The 19,774-nt window shown below is 37.2% G+C and overlaps 1 protein-coding gene across 1 annotated transcript in view; it reads right to left on the reverse strand.

The window, feature by feature from the left end:
* dcbld2 (discoidin, CUB and LCCL domain containing 2) overlaps nt 1–19,774 on the reverse strand; it is a 57,073-nt gene that overhangs the window by 7,530 nt on the left and 29,769 nt on the right. The window contains exons 6-10 of the mRNA XM_062061405.1: nt 11,286–11,419; nt 11,162–11,202; nt 9,364–9,579; nt 1,631–1,755; nt 1,258–1,405 (exon numbers count right to left, since the gene is read on the reverse strand). Coding sequence (XP_061917389.1) covers nt 1,258–1,405; nt 1,631–1,755; nt 9,364–9,579; nt 11,162–11,202; nt 11,286–11,419 — 664 coding nt within the window. The remainder of the gene's footprint in view (nt 1–1,257; nt 1,406–1,630; nt 1,756–9,363; nt 9,580–11,161; nt 11,203–11,285; nt 11,420–19,774) is intronic.

Raw genomic sequence — 19,774 nt, forward strand, 5'->3', positions numbered from 1 at the left:
CTCACAAAAGGATAGAGAAAAAGAAGGAGCTTATTGACTACAATGGCAGATACGCACACATTTTCAGGACTTCTGCACATCCCAAATACACATCAGCAGGAATGTCTCCTAACAGGCGCCATTTTGGGGTCCTTATACACACACCATAATAATACCAGTATGTCGAAGCATAGTACATCTGACTACGGTAGCCGACAATCCATCAAGCGGTGCGGCTTCATAGCTTACAAAAGTCACACTAAAACATTTTGACAGTTTTAAGCACCGTGTGTAATGTTCTATATTCTCAATTAAACATCAAAGTTTTGGTCTCGCTTGCTTACCTGTACTTACTCGCGTCATTTATTGAACAAGAGGCGTCAACTTGCAGTCCACACGTATCTCGTATGTGTGACCGCCATCTACTGGTCAAACTTATTACACCTTTTACCAAATGAAATTGCTTTAAGGCTGGTAAGGACAACCAAATTTAATATGTACATTAGGCGCACCGGGTTATAAGGCGCACTGTTTATTTTTGAGAAAATGAAAGGATTTTAAGTGCGTCTTGTAGTCCGGAGTATAAGTCGCACCGGCCGAAAATGCATAATAAAGAAGGGAAAAAACATATATAAGTCGCATTTTGGGGGGAAATGTATTTGATAAAACCCAACACCAAGAATAGACATTTGAAAGGCAATTTAAAATAAATAAAGAATAGTGAACAACAGGCTGAATAAGTGTACGTTATATGAGGCATAAATAACCAACTGAGAACGTGCCTGGTATGTTAACGTAACATATTATGGTAAGAGTCATTCAAATAACTATAACATATAGAACATGCTATACGTTTACCAAACAATCTGTCACTCCTAATCGCTAAATCCCATGAAATCTTATACGTCTAGTCTCTTACGTGAATGAGCTAAATAATATTATTTGATATTTTACGGTAATGTGTTAATCATTTCACACATAAGTCGCTCCTGAGTATAAGTCGCACCCCCGGCCAAACTATGAAAAAAACTGCGACTTATAGTCCGAAAAATACGGTACACGTTAGCATCACTGAAGACAGTTTCATTAAATGTAAACATTTAAATGAAATACATTTAAAAAAATCAATAGGTTACTCGTTAACACTTTTCCTAAGCTTTGTGGACAAACCTGCTCAATAAATATTTTCACGACTGGTTGGAAACTTCCGGCGTTATGATACATTAATAACAGGTTATACATTTGACTGTTGTATCAATGTCAACACCTCCTGCTCACCTGTGTTCACTTGGCATCCGAGCAGCTCCACCTTGATGGCGATCCTCTGGTGCCACAGTGTTGGATTGATCCTCACGTAGCGCGCCTCCATGGGGGGGATGAAGTTGTTCCTCACCTCGTGCAGGTAATTAATGTTACCTTGGAACACCTGACATCCGAAGTAAAAAGGCAACACATTGACGACTCTCCCTAACATTTGCTGAATCCATAGCCATTTATTATTAATGCCCGAGTGTCCACTTCCTGCCACTAACATCCCTTTGTCAATACCCGTTGCTATGGGAACGGCGCTAAGTGTGCGCCCTTGTAGCCTACTGAAGAGCTCTTTTTTTTTATTAATTAAATTTGAGCCGACTGCTGCTGTGCTTGTTACCGTGTCTTGTGTGGCGTTGGCCTCCTTGTAGCACAGCCACTGCTGGCCGTCCTGACTGTAGAGGACGCGGTACGCCGAAACGTAGTACTGGTACTCCCTCAGCGTGGAGCCTGTGGTGGTGATGCCTTCATGGACATATGGGAAAGAAGAAACATCACGTCATTTTACTGTAAAGGCGCTTAAGCATACACTGCAAAAACACTGGTCAAAGATCCTCTAAATAATAGAAACCGCTTAATTTTTTAAGCACCAACTACAAAGATGTTCTATATGACAGGAGTGTTTTTTTAAGATCTACTGAAAAAAAGACTGGTAAAAAAAAAATCCTCTATATGACACAGACACTGCTATTTTAAGGACTCTACAGAAATAAACGCTAGCCAAAGATCCTCTATTTTAGCATCGCTGTGCTATTTCTAAAAACCTACTGCGAAAACATTGGTCAAAGATCCTCTATAACAGGGGTCGGCAACCCAAAATGTTAAAAGAGCCATATTGGACCAAAAATACAAAAACAAATCTGTCTGGAGCCGCAAAAAATTAAAAGCCATATTACATGTGTCATGAGATATAAATGTAATTAAGAGGACTTAAAGGAAACTAAATGACCTCAAATATACCTACAAATGAGGCATAATGATGCAATATGTACATATCGCTAGCCTAAATAGCATGTTAGCATCGATTAGCTTGCAGTCATGCAGTGACCAAATATGTCTGATTAGCACTCCACACAAGTCAATAACATCAACAAAACTCACCTTTGTGCACTCACGCACAACATTAAAAGTGTGGTGGACAAAATGAGACAGAAAAAGAAGTGGCATAAAACACGTCCTAGAAAGTCGGAGAAAGTTATACATGTAAACAAACTATACGGTGAGTTCAAGGACCGCCAAAATTAGTAGGACAAAACGGCGCTCGCCAAATACTCGAATCAGTGAAGCATGTTTAATATAAACAGTGTGATTTATAACAATTAGGGAGGTTTGTGTCATGTTTGTCCTCCTACAGAAACCATAATAAAACAAAAAAATAGATTTTTTTCCCCTCATCTTTTTCCATTCTTCATACATTTTTGAAAAATCTCCAGAGAACCACTAGGGCGGCGCTAAAGAGCCGCATGCGGCTCTAGAGCCGTGGGTTGCCGACCCCCGCTCTATAACAACAGTGTTGGACTATTTTTGAAGACCTACTGCACAAACACTGGTCAAAGATCCTCTATAACAAGAGTGTTGGCCTATTTTTTGAAGACCTACTGCAAAAAACTGGTCAAAGATCCTCTATATCAGTGGTCCCCAACCTTTTTGTACTTGCGGACCGGTCAATGCTTGAAAATTTGTCCCACGGACCAGGGGGGGGGGGGGCGGAGGGGTAGTAAAAAAAAAATATATATATATATATATATTTTTTTTTTGTCATAAAGAAATACAATCGTGTGCTTACGGACTGTATCCCTGCAGACTGTATTGATTTATATTGATATATAATGTATATATTGTGTTTTTTATGTTGATTTAATTTAAAAATATATATATATAATAATTTATTTATTTTTTTAACTTCTTGTGCGGCCGCTGCTCTATATGATAGAAACAGCTTTTTTAAGCACTTACTACATATATGTTCTATAGGACAGAGGAGTGTTGTGCTATTTTTTTAAGATCTCCAAAAAAAATTATCCGTGACACAGACACTGCTGTTTTAAGGACTTTACAGAAATAAACACTAGCCAAAGATCCTCTAGATCAGCAGCGCTGTGCTATTTCTAAAAACCTACTGCAAAAACATTGGTCAAAGATCCTCTATAACAAGAGTGTTAGGCTATTTTTGAAGACCTACTGCATAAACACTGGTCAAAGATCCTCTATAACAAGAGTGTTGGCCTATTTTTTGAAGCCCTACTGCAAAAAACTGGTCAAAGATCCTCTATATGATAGAAACAGCTTTTTTAAGCACTTACTACATATACGTTCTATAGGACAGAGGAGTGTTGTTCTATTTTTTAAGATCTACTGAAAAAATACCGGTTAAAAAAATTATCCGTGACACAGACACTGCTGTTTTAAGGACTTTACAGAAATAAACACTAGCCAAAGATCCTCTAGATCAGCAGCACTGTGCTATTTCTAAAAACTTACTGCAAAAACATTGGTCAAAGATCCTCTATAACAAGAGTGTTAGGCTATTTTTGAAGACCTACTGTATAAACACTGGTCAAAGATCCTCTAAATGATAGAAACAGCTTTTTTAAGCACTTACTACATATATGTTCTAAAGGACAGAGGAGTGTTGTGCTATTTTTTAAGATCTACTGAAAAAATACCGGTTAAAAAAATTATCCGTGACACAGACACTGCAGTTTTAAGGACTTTACAGAAATAAACACTAGCCAAAGATCCTCTAGATCAGCAGCGCTGTGCTATTTCTAAAAACTTACTGCAAAAACATTGGTCAAAGATCCTCTATAACAAGAGTGTTAGGCTATTTTTGAAGACCTACTGTATAAACACTGGTCAAAGATCCTCTAAATGATAGAAACAGCTTTTTTAAGCACTTACTACATATATGTTCTAAAGGACAGAGGAGTGTTGTGCTATTTTTTAAGATCTACTGAAAAAATACCGGTTAAAAAAATTATCCGTGACACAGACACTGCTGTTTTAAGGACTTTACAGAAATAAACACTAGCCAAAGATCCTCTAGATCAGCAGCGCTGTGCTATTTCTAAAACCCTACTGCAAAAACATTGGTTAAAGATCCTCTATAACAAGAGTGTTAGACTATTTTTGAAGACCTACTGCATAAACACTGGTCATAGATCCTCTATAACAAGAATGTTGGGCTATTTTTGAATACCTACTGTACAAACACTGGTCAAAGATCCTCTATAACAAGAGTGTTAGGCTATTTTTGAATACCTACTGTATAAACACTGGTCAAAGATCCTCTATAACAAGCGTGTTAGGCTATTTTTGAATACTTACTGTACAAACACTGGTCAAAGATCCTCTATAACAAGAGTGTTAGGCTATTTTTGAATACCTACTGTATAAACACTGGTCATAGATCCTCTATAACAAGAGTGTTAGGCTATTTTTGAAGACCTACTGCATAAACACTGGTCATAGATCCTCTATAACAAGAATGTTGGGCTATTTTTGAATACCTACTGTATAAACACTGGTCAAAGATCCTCTATAACAAGAGTGTTAGGCTATTTTTGAATACCTACTGTACAAAAACTGGTCAAAGATCCTCTATAACAAGAGTGTTAGGCTATTTTTGAATACCTACTGTATAAACACTGGTCAAAGATCCTCTATAACAAGCGTGTTAGGCTATTTTTGAATACTTACTGTACAAACACTGGTCAAAGATCCTCTATAACAAGAGTGTTAGGCTATTTTTGAATACCTACTGTATAAACACTGGTCAAAGATCCTCTATAACAAGAGTGTTAGGCTATTTTTGAATACCTACTGTATAAACACTGGTCAAAGATCCTCTATAACAAGCGTGTTAGGCTATTTTTGAATACCTACTGCAAAACACTGGTCAAAGATCCTCTATAACAAGAGTGTTAGGCTATTTTTGAATACCTTCTGTATAAACACTGGTCATAGATCCTCTATAACAAGAGTCTTGGCCTATTTTTTGAAGACCTACTGCAAAACACTGGTCAAAGCTCCTCTATAACAAGAGTGTTAGGCTATTTTTGAAAACCTACTGCAAAAACACTGGTCAACGATCCAGCTGTTTTAATGACAAAATGCAAATTTGCAACTTGTCCAAAATTTGTGTTTTTAAGAATCTTTGGATTAACACTATAATTCAGCCAAAAATCCTCTGATGGGATGGCTCTGCTGTTTTAGGGACCAACAGCAAAGAAAACCTAGTCAAAGATCTTCTATGTGACAGAAGCGCTCTGCCGTTTTTAATGACCAACCGCCAAAATGCTGGTCAATAACTTCTATATGACACGGACACTGCTGTTTTTAGGAATCTATAGCAAAAAATAACTAGCCAAACATCGTCTTATGTCTTATGGGACCAACTGCAAAAAAAACACCAGTCAAAGATCCTCTATATGACAAGATCGGGTGGCTATTTTTGAAGACCAACTTCACAAACGCTGCTGTTTTTAGAGCTCTACAGCAAACAAAAACTAGCCAAAGAGTCTTTATTATGTAAGCACAGGGCTCTGCTGTTTTAGGGAACAAATACAAATTTAAAAAAAAAGCGCTAGTCAAAGATCCTTTATACCAGTGGTCCGTGATGCATTTGCTACCAGGCCGCGCAGAAACATTAATTAATTTATAAACTACCGCATTTTCTCCAACATAATTTTCGCCTGTCCCACTAAACACACCAATAACATGTTAATAGATGTATGTTACAACTCCTGATAGAAGTTACCATTAATGCACATATCAAATGTTAATGTGCCAAATTGCAGCCAAAGGCTAATTTCCATCTGCAGGATTTTGATCATATTCAATACAATAAATGATATAAAAGCATGTGGTAATCACAAAGATTATTATTCATTTAACAAATAAATCTTAGGCTTAGGTCAGGCTGATTAGAAAAATAAGTACTAACCTAATAAATCATACATTTACATACCAATATGTATTATGTTGTGCTAAAATAAATAAACTAAATTAATAATAAATATGTTTGACTAAACTCTCAATACAATTAAAGTGCAAATGTAAATGCAGCTTCACATCTTTAGTCATCATTTTTGCGCTTAAGAAATTTCTCTCTGACATTAGCGCAAAACTTTTGTTTTATATCGTCATTACTGCCACAAGTGGTATAAAAGTGTATTACATCTGAGTACCGATGCGGACCACAGCTGCAAAAACAGATGTTACATTCTAGGGGGCGCTGGTGGCCCAACACTGGGCCCCGGCCCTATGGTTAAGAAACACTGATATATAGTACATGCCATCAACGTGCCGGGGACCATCTCTTCGCAAAATAAACACGCCCAGAGCTCCCACTACTTCAGCGTTATGGTGAGTTGATTTTTCATGCTCATTTTTTTTCTGTTTTCATCTGCCACACTTGGAAAGCCGGTCCGTGTAAATAATGCATACATTAAACCGGTGGAAAAAAGGTTGGGGATCCCTGTTCTGTACAGCAATATTGTTATTTTTGAAAACCTAATGCAAAAATTCTAGTCAAAGATCCCCTACATAACGATTTGCTATTTTTGAAGACCTACAGCAAACACGCTAATCAAATATTTTCTATAGAACAGGAGCGATGTGCTATTTTTGAAGACCAACTGAAAACACCCTCGTCAAATATCCTCTATATCAGGGTTGTCAAACTCATTTTCATTGAGGACCACATCGCAGTTATAGAGTTGCCCTCAGAGGGCCGCTCTTGACAATGAGTAATATATATATATATATATATATATATATATATATATATATATATATATATATATATATATATATATATATATATATATATATATATATATATATATATATATATATATATATATATATATATATATATATATATATATGAGTGTTTCCCATAAACTGCCAAGATACCTGTGGCGGTGGGGGCGTGGCTATGGGCGTGGTCACCATGACATCATTGAGTAATTTGCATAATTTACTACAATATGATTTTCACTAAAAAGGCTCAAAAAATGTATACTTACTAATTAATAACAGTTTTGTTTTAAACGTCCATCCATTCATCCATTTTACAATATAATTACAACACTTTATATACATATTTATATACAGATTTGAATAATAAGTTATTCACTGAAATATATTTATTAATTGTGGTTCTTACAAAAAATATATCTTATAAAATATAAAAGCTAAAATGTCTCTTAAAGCTCTGCCCCTTTAATTAGTGCATACTAAATACTTTAACATTAGCCTACTACTACAACCATATTATTTACCAGCAACATAAAGTGAAACAGAGGCAGAGGTGTCCTGCCACAGTCAGTAACAAATAAACAGAAAACAGTAGTGGTCAAATACAAATAAGGCAACAAGAGAAGTATCCTACACTTCTCTTTTGTAAAGTAAATCTGAACAGCCTATATGGGCATCTACATCTACTATATGATTTGCCTGAGAAGCTGGACAGGACAAAAAAATCAAAAAAAATTATTTTTGTTTTATTTGTGGCGGATGTAATTCTTTCGTGGCGGGCCGCAACAAATAAATGAATGTGTGGGAAACACTGTGTGTATATATATATATATATATATATATATATATATATATATATATACACATACATACATACAGTACATACATACACATATATATATATTTTAGAATTGATTTTAAATCCTTGCTGTTTGTTTTTAAAGCTTTACATGGACTGGCACCTCAGTATATCTCGGACCTCATCCAAATTTACACTCCTGCGCGCGCTCTGAGGTTCGAGAGCCAGTTCCAGCTCGTGGTGCCCAGGACGAGACTTAAAGCCAGGGGAGACAGGGTCTTCTCTGTGGTCGGCCCTAAACTCTGGAACACTCTGCCCCTCCATGTTCAAACTGCTTCCACAGTGGAGTGTTTTAAGTCTCGTCTTAAGACCCACTTTTATTCTTTGGCTTTTAACACTACGTGAGTTGTGTGGTCTTCTGTCCTCTGTTGTCCTGTGTGGTTAGGGTTAGGGTTATAAATTTTGATGTCTATTTTACTGTTTTAATTGGTTTTACCCTTTAAAATCGTTTTTAATCATATTTATTTTTTATATTGTCTCTGTATTGGTTTTCTATTCATTTATTCTTTGTTTTTATTCAATTATTGGTGTAGCATAATATTGTTTTTAACATGGCTGTGCAGCACTTTGGAAACGTTCTTGTTGTGTAAATGTGCTTTATAAATAAAGTGGATTGGATTGGATATATATATATACACACACGTACAGTATATATATAAAAAAATACATTAATATATTTTTTTACATAAACTGCAAAAAAAAAAATTTAACATTTTACTTTAAAAACTGGCAGGTCAGTCACCAGAATTTTACAGTAAAAGCAGTTTTTTTACAGCATATACAAAAATGGAATGGAATGGAGAAACAATACCACTGTTTTTTGCTGTAAAATTCAAGCAACAGAGCTGCCAGTTTGTTTGTTTTTACCGTAAAATCTTGTTTTAATGTTTTTTTTTTTTTTTTTTTTATGTTTTGGTGTCTTACTGTATTTGGAAAAAAACAGAACCAAAGTTTATTTTACAGTAAAAAAACTCGGTCGGCAGAATTTGACCGTAAATCTATTGTCAATTTTACAGTCTACAATTTGATTGATAATTTGTTTTGAAATCATAAGTCAAGCAGATATTAAAGTACAGCATTTATCTTTATTTGAACAAAAAATATTTTTGGAATACATGATAATGTAATATTTAGATTTTGATAACATTACTTTTGAAAAGATATGCAGTACATGATTTTTCATGTCAAGGGAAAGAACAAATATATTTAGTAAGAAAAGATTAAGCATTATATTATCGCATATTATTTCCAGGCTTTCTCGGGCCACATAAAATAATGTGACGGGCCACATTTGGGTTTGACACCTGTGCTCTGTATGACAGGTACACTGTTCGAAAGATTTTCCATATGACTCAGGCGTTGCTGCTGTTGGGCATCGTAGCCAAAACACTATCCAAAGATCCTCTATTATGACAGGAGCACTCTGCTGTTATTTGCCTGCTGTCACCTACCAGTGATCCTCTTCTGTCTCTTCAGGTCCACCTGCAGCCATTGTTGTTGGTCGCAGCGTAATGGCGCCCAAGGCAGCCCTGCCTTTTTTAGGCGCGCCCCCGACGCCGCCCACACGCTGTGCTGGCCGGCCATGTTGTTCCACTGCCACACGGACGAGGCGGAGATCTGAATGTCCGCCACGCCGCCGGACTCTAACCCCAAAGTTCCATAGCAGCCTGGCGTGAAGGCGGAAGTAAGAGTATGTTGAAGAGGTTCATTTAGCCTACTGATGTGTATTTATTAATGGTGGATTTATATAGGCGAGTAAGTTTTGGCTATCTTGCTTCTGCAGCCTTCATCAGAGGTGTCACGTGATGTTAGGGTGACGTCGTCTGTGACGTGTTATATGGATTTTTCCATGGGATGGCGATGTCCCCTGGCGTGCGCCGGGGGTAGGGCGGGGCGCCCCTGTCGTCTGGATGTCTACCAAACGGTCGGGGGCGGCCCTGCAGGGACTTCAGACTTCAGGGAACATGCTTTTTTTTTTTTGCCGTACTATAATATGACGATGCGTATTTAGACCTTGGCTTCACAAGAAAAAAACGGTTGGTTGTGTACTTTGATAGAGATGTCCGATAATGGCTTTTTGCTGATATCCCCATATTGTCCAACTCTTAATTACCGATACCGATATCAACCGATACCGATATATACAGTTGTGGAATTAACACATTATTATGCCTAATTTTGTTGTGATGCCCCGCTGGATGCATTAAACAATGTAACCAGGTTTTCCAAAATAAATCAACTCAAGTTATGGAAAAAAATGCCAACATGGCACTGCCATATTTATTATTGAAGTCACAAAGTGCATTTTTTTTTAACATGCCCCAAAACAGCAGCTTGGAATTTGGGACATGCTCTCCCTGAGAGAGCATGAGGAGGTTGAGGTGGGCGGGGTTGGGGGTATATTGTAGCGTCCCAGAAGAGTTAGTGCTGCAAGGGGTTCTGGGTATTTGTTCTGTTGTGTTACGGTGCGGATGTTCTCCCGTAATGTGTTTGTCATTCTTGTTTGGTGTGGGTTCATAGTGTGGCGCATATTTGTAACAGTGTTAAAGTTGTTTATACGGTCACCCTCAGTGTGACCTGTATGGCTGTTGACCAAGTATGCCTTGCAATCACTTGTGTGTGTGAAAAGCCGTACATATTATGTGATTGGGGTTGGCACGCAAAGGCCTTTAAGGTTTATTGGCGCTCTGTACTTCTCCCTGCGTCCGTGTACACAGCGGCATTTTACAAAGTCATACATTTTACTTTTTGAAACCGATACCGATAATTTTGAAACCGATACCGATAATTTCCGATATTACATTTTTAAAGCATTTATCATCTCTATCCTTTGATGTTAATAAGGATACAATGTCATGCTGAGGTGTACTTACAACAATTGTATAGTCAAAGACTGTCAACAGGGACGAGGGAGCCTACCAACTATCCCACACCTGGGACACAGTCCTGCAGGGCCGTTTGGTAGACATCCAGACGACAGGGGGTGCCCCGCCCTACCCCCGGCGCACGCCAGGGGGTAGGATGAAGTGGTGGGATGGAAAAATCCATATAACACGCCACAGACGACGTCACGCTAACATCACGTGACACCTCTGATGAAGGCTGCAGAAGCAAGGTAGCCGAAACTTGTCAGGTACAAAACTTTACCTTACTCGCCTATATAAATCAACCATTTATAAAAATGGAAGCAAGTGTGTTGCGTTAATGTTTTAGGTGGTTGTAAAAACTGCTGAGGAAGCATAAACTCACCGTTGGTCCTGAAGGTGAAGAGACTGTTGGACAGGAGTCCTCTGAGGGACAATTCAAGTCAGATTAGTTGATTGTTATTATAATCGTGAAAAATAAACAGTGAGGGAGGTTTGTCCGGTCTCACCCAGTGGACGTGACGTTGTTAGCCAGTGTGCCCTCATACAGCGGGATGCCCTTGCTGCTCACCACGTTGATCCTCCCGCCCACCGCGTTGGACACCACGCCCGCGTGGACGGCAGCCACACACAGAGGGGACGACTGGACGGGGGAGTTAAGAGAGTTCGGTTATAGACACAGGCTAAGACAGCCCTTCTCAAATAGTGGGGCAGGCCCCCCTGGGGGGGGGGGGCACGGTGCGTGGGACTTTGGGGGAACATGCTTGATTTTTTTGCCGTACTATAATATAACTATGCGTGTTTAGACCTTGGCTTCACAAGAAAAAAACGGTCGGTTGTGTCTAGAGATGTCCGATAATATCGGCATGCCGATAAATGCTTAAAATGTAATATCGGAAATTATCAGTATCGTTTTTTTTATTATCGGTATCGTTGTTTTTTTGTTTTTTTATTAAATCAACATAAAAAACACAAGATACACTTACAATTAGTGCACCAACCCAAAAAACCTCCCTCCCCCATTTACACTCATTCACACAAAAGGGTTGTTTCCTTCTGTTATTAATATTCTGGTTCCTACATTATATATCAATATATATCAATACAGTCTGCAAGGGATACAGTCCGTAAGCACACATGATTGTGCGTGCTGCTGGTCCACTAATAGTACTAACCTTTAACAGTTAATTTGACTCATTTTCATTAATTACTAGTTTCTATTGAACTGTTTTTATATTGTTTTACTTTCTTTTTTATTCAAGAAAATGTTTTTAATGTATTTATCTTATTTTATTAATTTTAAAAAAAAGGACCTTATCTTCACCATACCTGGTTGTCCAAATTAGGCATAATAATGTGTTAATTCCACGACTGTATATATCAGTATCGGTAGATATCGGTATCGGTTGATATCGGTATCAATAATTAAAGAGTTGGACAATATCGGAATATGGGATATCGGCAAAAAGCCATTATCGGACATCCCTAGTTGTGTCCTTTGATGTTAATAAGGATACAATGTCATGCTGAGGTGTACTTACAACAACTGTATACACAATTAATTATATTTATAGTTTCTTCTTACAGAAAATCCTTGTTGTCCTTTAATCGGAGAAACAGTGAGGAGGTTTGAGGTTGTGGATTAGGAAATGTTGGCATCGCATGCCGCCTGGCTAGCAAAGACATGGCACCTGTAAAGCTGAAGCATGCCGTTGTAGTCGGTCATAGGAGGGACAAATACTGGCAATGGAAGTAAGCATATTCCTTTGATCAACTGGATTTACTGCAACCAAAGTTGAATCCGGATCAGAATCCTGATCCAACTTGTGGCTTGACATTTAGACCCGGACTCAATATTGCATTCAAGTTTGATACAAATTAACAGACCTGTTTTTGGGTACCGTTTTTAAGACCCTTCTGCAAAAAGCAATAGTCAGAGTTATTCTATATTATCCTCTAGGGGTGTAACGGTATGTGTATTTGTATCGAACCGTTTCGGTACGGGAGTTCCGGTTCGGTTGGAGGTGTACCGAACGAGTTTCCACACGGACATATTAAATAGCGTAACGCACGTTGTGTAAACAATGCACACCGAGGCACAACACACGGCATGCTAACAGCTAACGGGCTAGGATAGACTGACCATACGCCCTCTTTTCACCGTAGATGTCCTCTTTTGCGGAGCTGTCAGGGTGGAGTTTCTTAAATGCCTCAAATGTCCGGCATTTTGAGTTAGGGTTGCATGTATTTTCAATGTACGTTCAGGGTTGAGAAGGGGTTAAAAACAAAACAAATTGTGCGTGCAGCAGCATTGGTGAGGGAGGGGCAGAGACTGAGAGAGTGAGAGAGTTATGATAAACGTGCATGCATCGCCAGGCTCTGTTTTTATCCATACATTTAATGTTTTATTATCTATAGCAGGGGTGTCAAAAGTGTGCCCCGGAGGCCATTTGTGGCCCGCAGCTAATGTTTTAAAGGCCCACGGCACATTCTAAAAATACTATTAAAATAAACAAAAGTGAAATAAAAAAGCTTAAAGGTTAAATGTAACTTAGAAAAAGTTGCAATGTTGACTAATAAAACAAAGCTGGTTTTTTTTCTTTCAAACTGTCATTGCTCAAAACATAATATTGAATCAAAATCAATGTTATTATGATTTATTGACCTATCCAAGCCTCCGATTGCTTCACATCAAATATTCCACTAAGAAAAATATTTTTGGTGGAAGATTTTGCAAATTTGGTAAATAAATAACCCAAAAATTTATATTTTGTTGTTTTCTTACTGTACCAAAAATGAACCGTACCGTGACCTCTAAACCGAGGTACGTACCGAACCGAAATTTCTGTATACCGTTACACCCTTATTATCATCCCAAGAACCAGCGTCCACTGCAGTGAACATTTGGTTTTGGTCTGTTTAATTGAAGAAGAAAAATAAAAAAAACCTGTTATACAGACAGTGTTTTGGGGGATTATAACAGGATCACTTTGCTGTTTTTAACAACCTACTGCCAAAAATGACAGTTAAAGAGCCTCTATGTCCTCCTGAGAAGCAGTGTCCACTGCAGTGGACATTGGTTTTTGGTCTATTTTAAAAAATGAAGAAGGAAAGTAGCCCTGCTTTAAAAAGGTCTACTGCAGTGGACAATTGTTTTGAGGAGGATATGCTGCTGTTTTTAAGTACCTACTGCCTAAAATGCTAGTCAAAGAGCCGGAATATCCTCCCGAGATTCAGCGTCCACTGCAGTGGACATTTGCCAAAGTTATGATCCAAATGTTGGAACAAAAATAGCCCTATTATACAAAACACAAATGTCCACTGCAGTAGACGTTTGTTTTGGAAGAAAAATAGCCATGCTTTGAAAAAAAAAAGTCTACTGCAGTGGACAATGGTTTTCAGGAGGATATGACAGGAATGCTGCTGTTTTTAAGTACCTACCGCGAAAAATTCTAGTCAAAGAGCCGGAATATTCCCCCCGAGATTCAGCGTCCACTGCAGTGGACATTTCCTAAAGTTAAGTTCCAAATGTTGGAACAAAAATAGCCCTGTTATGCAAAACACAAATGTCCACTGCAGTAGACACCGTTTTTTTGGGGATTATAACAGGATCACTCTGCTGTTTTTAACAACCTACTGCCAAAAATGACAGTTAAAGAGCCTCTATATCCTCCTGAGAAGCAGTGGACATTGGTTTTTGGTATATTTTTTAAAAATGAAGACGAAAAATAGCCCTGCTTTCAAAAGGTCTACTGCAGTGGACAATGGTTTTCAAGAGGATATGACAGGAATGCTGCTGTTTTAAGTACCTACCGCCAAAAATTCTAATCAAAGAGCCGGAATATCCTCCCGAGATTCAGCGTCCACTGCAGTGGACATTGGTTTTTGTTTTCTTTGTATAAATAAGAAAAATAGCCACACTTTAAAAATGTATTTTGCAGAGTATAGTAGTTTTCAGGAGGATATGACAGGAACTCTGTGCTGTTTTTAAGAACCTACCGCCAAACACACAAGTCAAAGATCCAGAATATCCTCCTGAGATTCAGCGTCCACTGTAGCGGACATTTGTATGCGGTCAATTTATCAGAATTAAAAATTTTGGAACATAAGTAGCCTTGTTATACAAAACCCAAACGTCCACAACAGTAGACGCTGGTTTTTTAGGGGATTATAACAGGACAACTCGGTCATTTTTTGTCATAGGTTCTTAAAAACTATAAACAAAGAGCCTCTAAATCCTCCCAAGAATCAGTGAGTGTCCACTGCAGTGGACATTTGTTTGTATTCTGTTTGTTTTGTCAGTGTTTTGAGGGGGGGTGGGGGGGAGCCCTGTTATTTCAAACAAATGTCCACTGCAGTGGACGCTGATTGTCAGTAGGGTATGACAGGAGCTAGGTGCTGTTTTTAGGAACCTAGTCAAAGTTCCGAAACATCCTACTGTGAATCCGCGTCTACTGCGGTGGACATTTGTATTTGGTCAATATTTGTCAGCTACACATTTCACAACAAAAATAGCCTTGTTATACAATACACAAATGTCCACTGCAGGGGACATTTTGGTCTAGATATTCAAAGAAAAAAAACCCCCACTAAAGATCCTCAACGTTAGAAAATCTGCCTTTTTTAAGAATGGACAACTGGTCAAATGAGATGCTATTGGATGTTTGAAATTAACTTAAATTAAAACATTGAAAAAAGATCCTCTGTAAAACTCTGCTGTTTTTAATGACTTTTTGCAAAATGCTATATATTTGAAAAACAAGATTAAACTTAATTTAAAAAAAAAACATGTTTTGGCCTTTTAGAAACAATACTGATTTTGGAATACGATACTTTTTTATGATGTCCTCAAAAAAAACATAATTTACTTAAAGGCCTACTGAAACCCACTACTACCGACCACGCAGTCTGATAGTTTATATATCAATGTTGAAATCTTAACATTGCAACACATGCCAATACGGCCGGGTTAACTTATAAAGTGCAATTCTAAATTTCCCGCCACACTTCCTGTTAAAAACGTTTTATTATGCTGACGTATGCGTGGGACGTCACGAGGACAAGGGAAGTATTCGGAGCCCGGAGAATCCTATAGAACAAGCTCTGTTTTCATTTCATAATTCCACAGTATTCTGGACATCAGTGTTGGTGAATCTTTTGCAATTTGTTTAATGAACAATGGAGGCTGCAAAGAAGAACGTTGTAGGTGGGATCGATCGGTGTATTAGCGGCTGGCTGTAGCAACACAACAAGGACTTAGCAGCTAGCCAAACCCACGGATGAAGTCCTTCGTCGCGCCGTCGATCGCTGGAACGCAGGTGAGCACGGCTGTTGATGGGCAGATGAGGGCTGGCTGGCGTAGGTGGAGCGCTAATGTTTTTATCATAGCTCTCTGAGGTCCGGTTGCTAGGTTGCTAAATTAGCCTTAGCGTCGTTAACAGCATTGTTAAGCTTTACCAGGCTGAGAATTATTAACCGTGTAGTTACATGTCCATGGTTTAATAGTATTGTTGATCTTCTGCCTATCCTTCCAGTCAGGGGTTTATGTATTTTGTTTCTATCTGCATTTGAGAACGATGCTATCACGTTAGCTCAGTAGCTAAGTGTGTCACCGATGTATTGTCGTGGAGATAAAAGTCATTTTGAATGTCCATTTCGCATGCTCGACTCTCATTTTCAAGAGGATATAGTATCCGAGGTGGTTTAAAATACAAATCTGTGATCCACAATAGAAAAAGTAGAGAGTGTGGAATCCAATGAGCCAGCTTGTACCTAAGTTACGGTCAGAGCGAAAAAAGATAAGTCCTGCACTGCCTCTAGTTCTTCACTCTAACGTTCCTCATCCACGAATCTTTCATCCTCGCTCAAATTAATGGGGTAATCGTCGTTTTGTCGCTCCAAATCTCTCTCGCTCCATTGTAAACAAAGGAAAATTGTGAGGAATATTACCTCCTGTGACGTCACGCTACTTCCGGTACAGGCAAGGCTTTTTTTTATCAGCGAGCAAAAGTTGCGAACTTTATCGTCGATTTTCTCTACTAAATCCTTTCAGCAAAAATATGGCAATATCGCGAAATGATCAAGTATGACACATAGAATGGATCTGTTATTCCTGTTTAAATAAAAAAAAATCATTTCAGTAGGCCTTTAACATCCACAAAACTAAACCCATGTTGATGAAAAGGTATAATAGACTTAATAATTACAAAATAAAAAAATAAGTGTAATAACCGATTTTGCTCAGATTTTACACTCATGGTCAGTCCCTGCATTTTGTGCTGATTCAGCAAAACACCTTAAAGTTACAGTGATAGAACGTATTATGCTGTGTGAGAACTTTCAAGTCAGTCCATTTCATGGTGTTTGATGACACCATGTGTTTGCCAGATATCAATCAATGTTTATTTATATAGCCCTAAATCACAAGTGTCTCAAAGGGCTGTACAAGCCAAAACGACATCCTCTGTACAGAGCCCACATACGGGCAAGGAAAAACTCACCCCAGTGGGACGTCGGTGAATGACTATGAGAAACCTTGGAGAGGACCGCATATGTGGGTAACCCCCCCCCCCCCCCTCTAGGGGAGACCGAAAGCAATGGATGTCGAGTGGGTCTGACATAACATTGTGAAAGTCCAGTCCACAGTGGATAAATAACAGCACAGTCGAGGTGCATGTTTTGGCACATCTTCACCTTTTCGTGTGTGGCGGTTTAGGAGTAGTAGAAGAAGATCTACAAGAAAAAGTGTGTAATCTTTATAGAGGCTGAAATTGTTGTGGTCTCTCAGCAGCCGTGCACACGTGAGTCAGTGCCATCAGTCGCTCACCGACCTTCGTCCTGCAGCAAATGGCCGCGCATGAGTCGGCGTGATGTCACACACTGCAGCTTGTCTCAGGTAGTGAATCATGGCCGCCGGCTGCATTCCAGCGTGAATGTGCTGCCGCGTTAACAAAAGCCTGATTCCACAAGAGCCTAACAGCTGTTGAGAGTGAGGCTAAGTTGTGCTTTTTTTTTTTTTTTTTTTTAGGTTTTATGAGTTTGTTGGGCGGGCGCTGGCGACTCTGTTGAGTAAGGAACATGTTTGCACACATGTATTCAGTCACGTGCACGCCCCAGGCAATCAACACCCGCACAGTGACTACTTTAAAAAGTAAATCCACTTCAGCTGGAATATTTAACGAGCTGGAGAACCAGAGGGGGGCAGACTTCTCTCTGATTCTGATTTACATGATTTATATACTATAGCACTATTTACATAATTTATATACTAACACTATTTACATAATTTATATACTATAACACTATTTACATGATTGATATACTATAACACTATTTACATAATTTATACACTATAACACTATTAACATGATTTACATACTATATCACTATTAACATGATTTACATACTATATCACTATTAACATGATTTACATACTATATCACTATTTACATAATTTATATACTATAACACTATTTACATGATTTATATACTATATCACTATTAACATGATTTATATACTATATCACTATTTACATGATTTATATACTATATCACTATTAACATGATTTATGTACTATAACACTATTTACATGATGTATACACTATAACACTAGTTACATGATTTATATACTATATCACTATTTACGTGATTTATATACATATCACTATTTACATGATTTATTTACTATATCACTATTTACATGATTTTATACTAGATCACTATTAACATGATTTATATACATATCACTATTTACATGATTTATATACTATATTACTATTTACATGATATATCACTATTTACATGATTTATATACTATAACACAATTAACATGATTTATACACTATATCACTATTTACATGATTTATTTACTACAACACTATTTACATAATTTATTTGCTATAACACTATTTACATGATTTATATACTATATCACTATTAAAATGATTTATATACTATATCACTGTTAACATGATTTACTGTATATACTATATCACTATTTACATGATTTATATACTATATCACTATTTACATGATTTTATACTATATCACTATTTACATGATTTTATACTATATCACTATTAACATGATTTATATACATATCACTATTTACATGATTTATATACTATATTACTATTTACATGATATATCACTATTTACATGATTTATTTACTATAACACTATTTACATGATTTATATACTATAATAATATTAACATGATTTATATACTATATCACTATTTACATGATTTATGCACTATATCACTATTTACATGATTTATTTACTATAACACTATTTACATAATTTATATACTGTAACACTATTTACATGATTTATTTGCTATAACACTATTTACATGATTTATATACTATATCACTATTAAAATGATATATATATACTATATCACTATTAAAATGATTTATATACTATATCACTATTAACATGATTTATAAACTATACTATTTACAGTATATTTGGTATTTAATATCAATGCCATCATTTTAAATTGCCACCTTATCAAATGGTAATGAAAAATGAAAACAATATATTGTTTTTACTCAGAGATCCTTCATATAACAGGAGCACACCAGGGCTACAACTAACAATCATTTAAACAGTCCACTAGTCGACGATTATTTTTTCAATTATAGTCGAACGAGTATTGCTTATGATCTGCTGTAAACGTTTTAGTTTAACGTTGAGTCCGCGACTTGATTTTGAACAAAATATATAACCTCAGTGAAAAATATAAATATTTATTTTAGGGTTATTAAGCCGCAATTCTTTATCTAAAGCAGTGATTCTCAAACTTTGGTATGTTTACCACTAGTGGTACGCAGGCTCCTTCTAGTGGGACGCCAAATAATCCCTAAATTTAAGTACAGTGTTTTATTTTCCTATATTTAAACAAAGTGTAACTGTTCAAACTGTGTGTAAGTCGCACCCACTAAATTTTTGAATATTTTTTTTTTCACATAAATTAGTCACTATAAGCTACGT

Source organism: Entelurus aequoreus, linkage group LG10, assembly GCF_033978785.1.
Source record: "Entelurus aequoreus isolate RoL-2023_Sb linkage group LG10, RoL_Eaeq_v1.1, whole genome shotgun sequence".
Classification (NCBI taxonomy): domain Eukaryota; kingdom Metazoa; phylum Chordata; class Actinopteri; order Syngnathiformes; family Syngnathidae; genus Entelurus; species Entelurus aequoreus.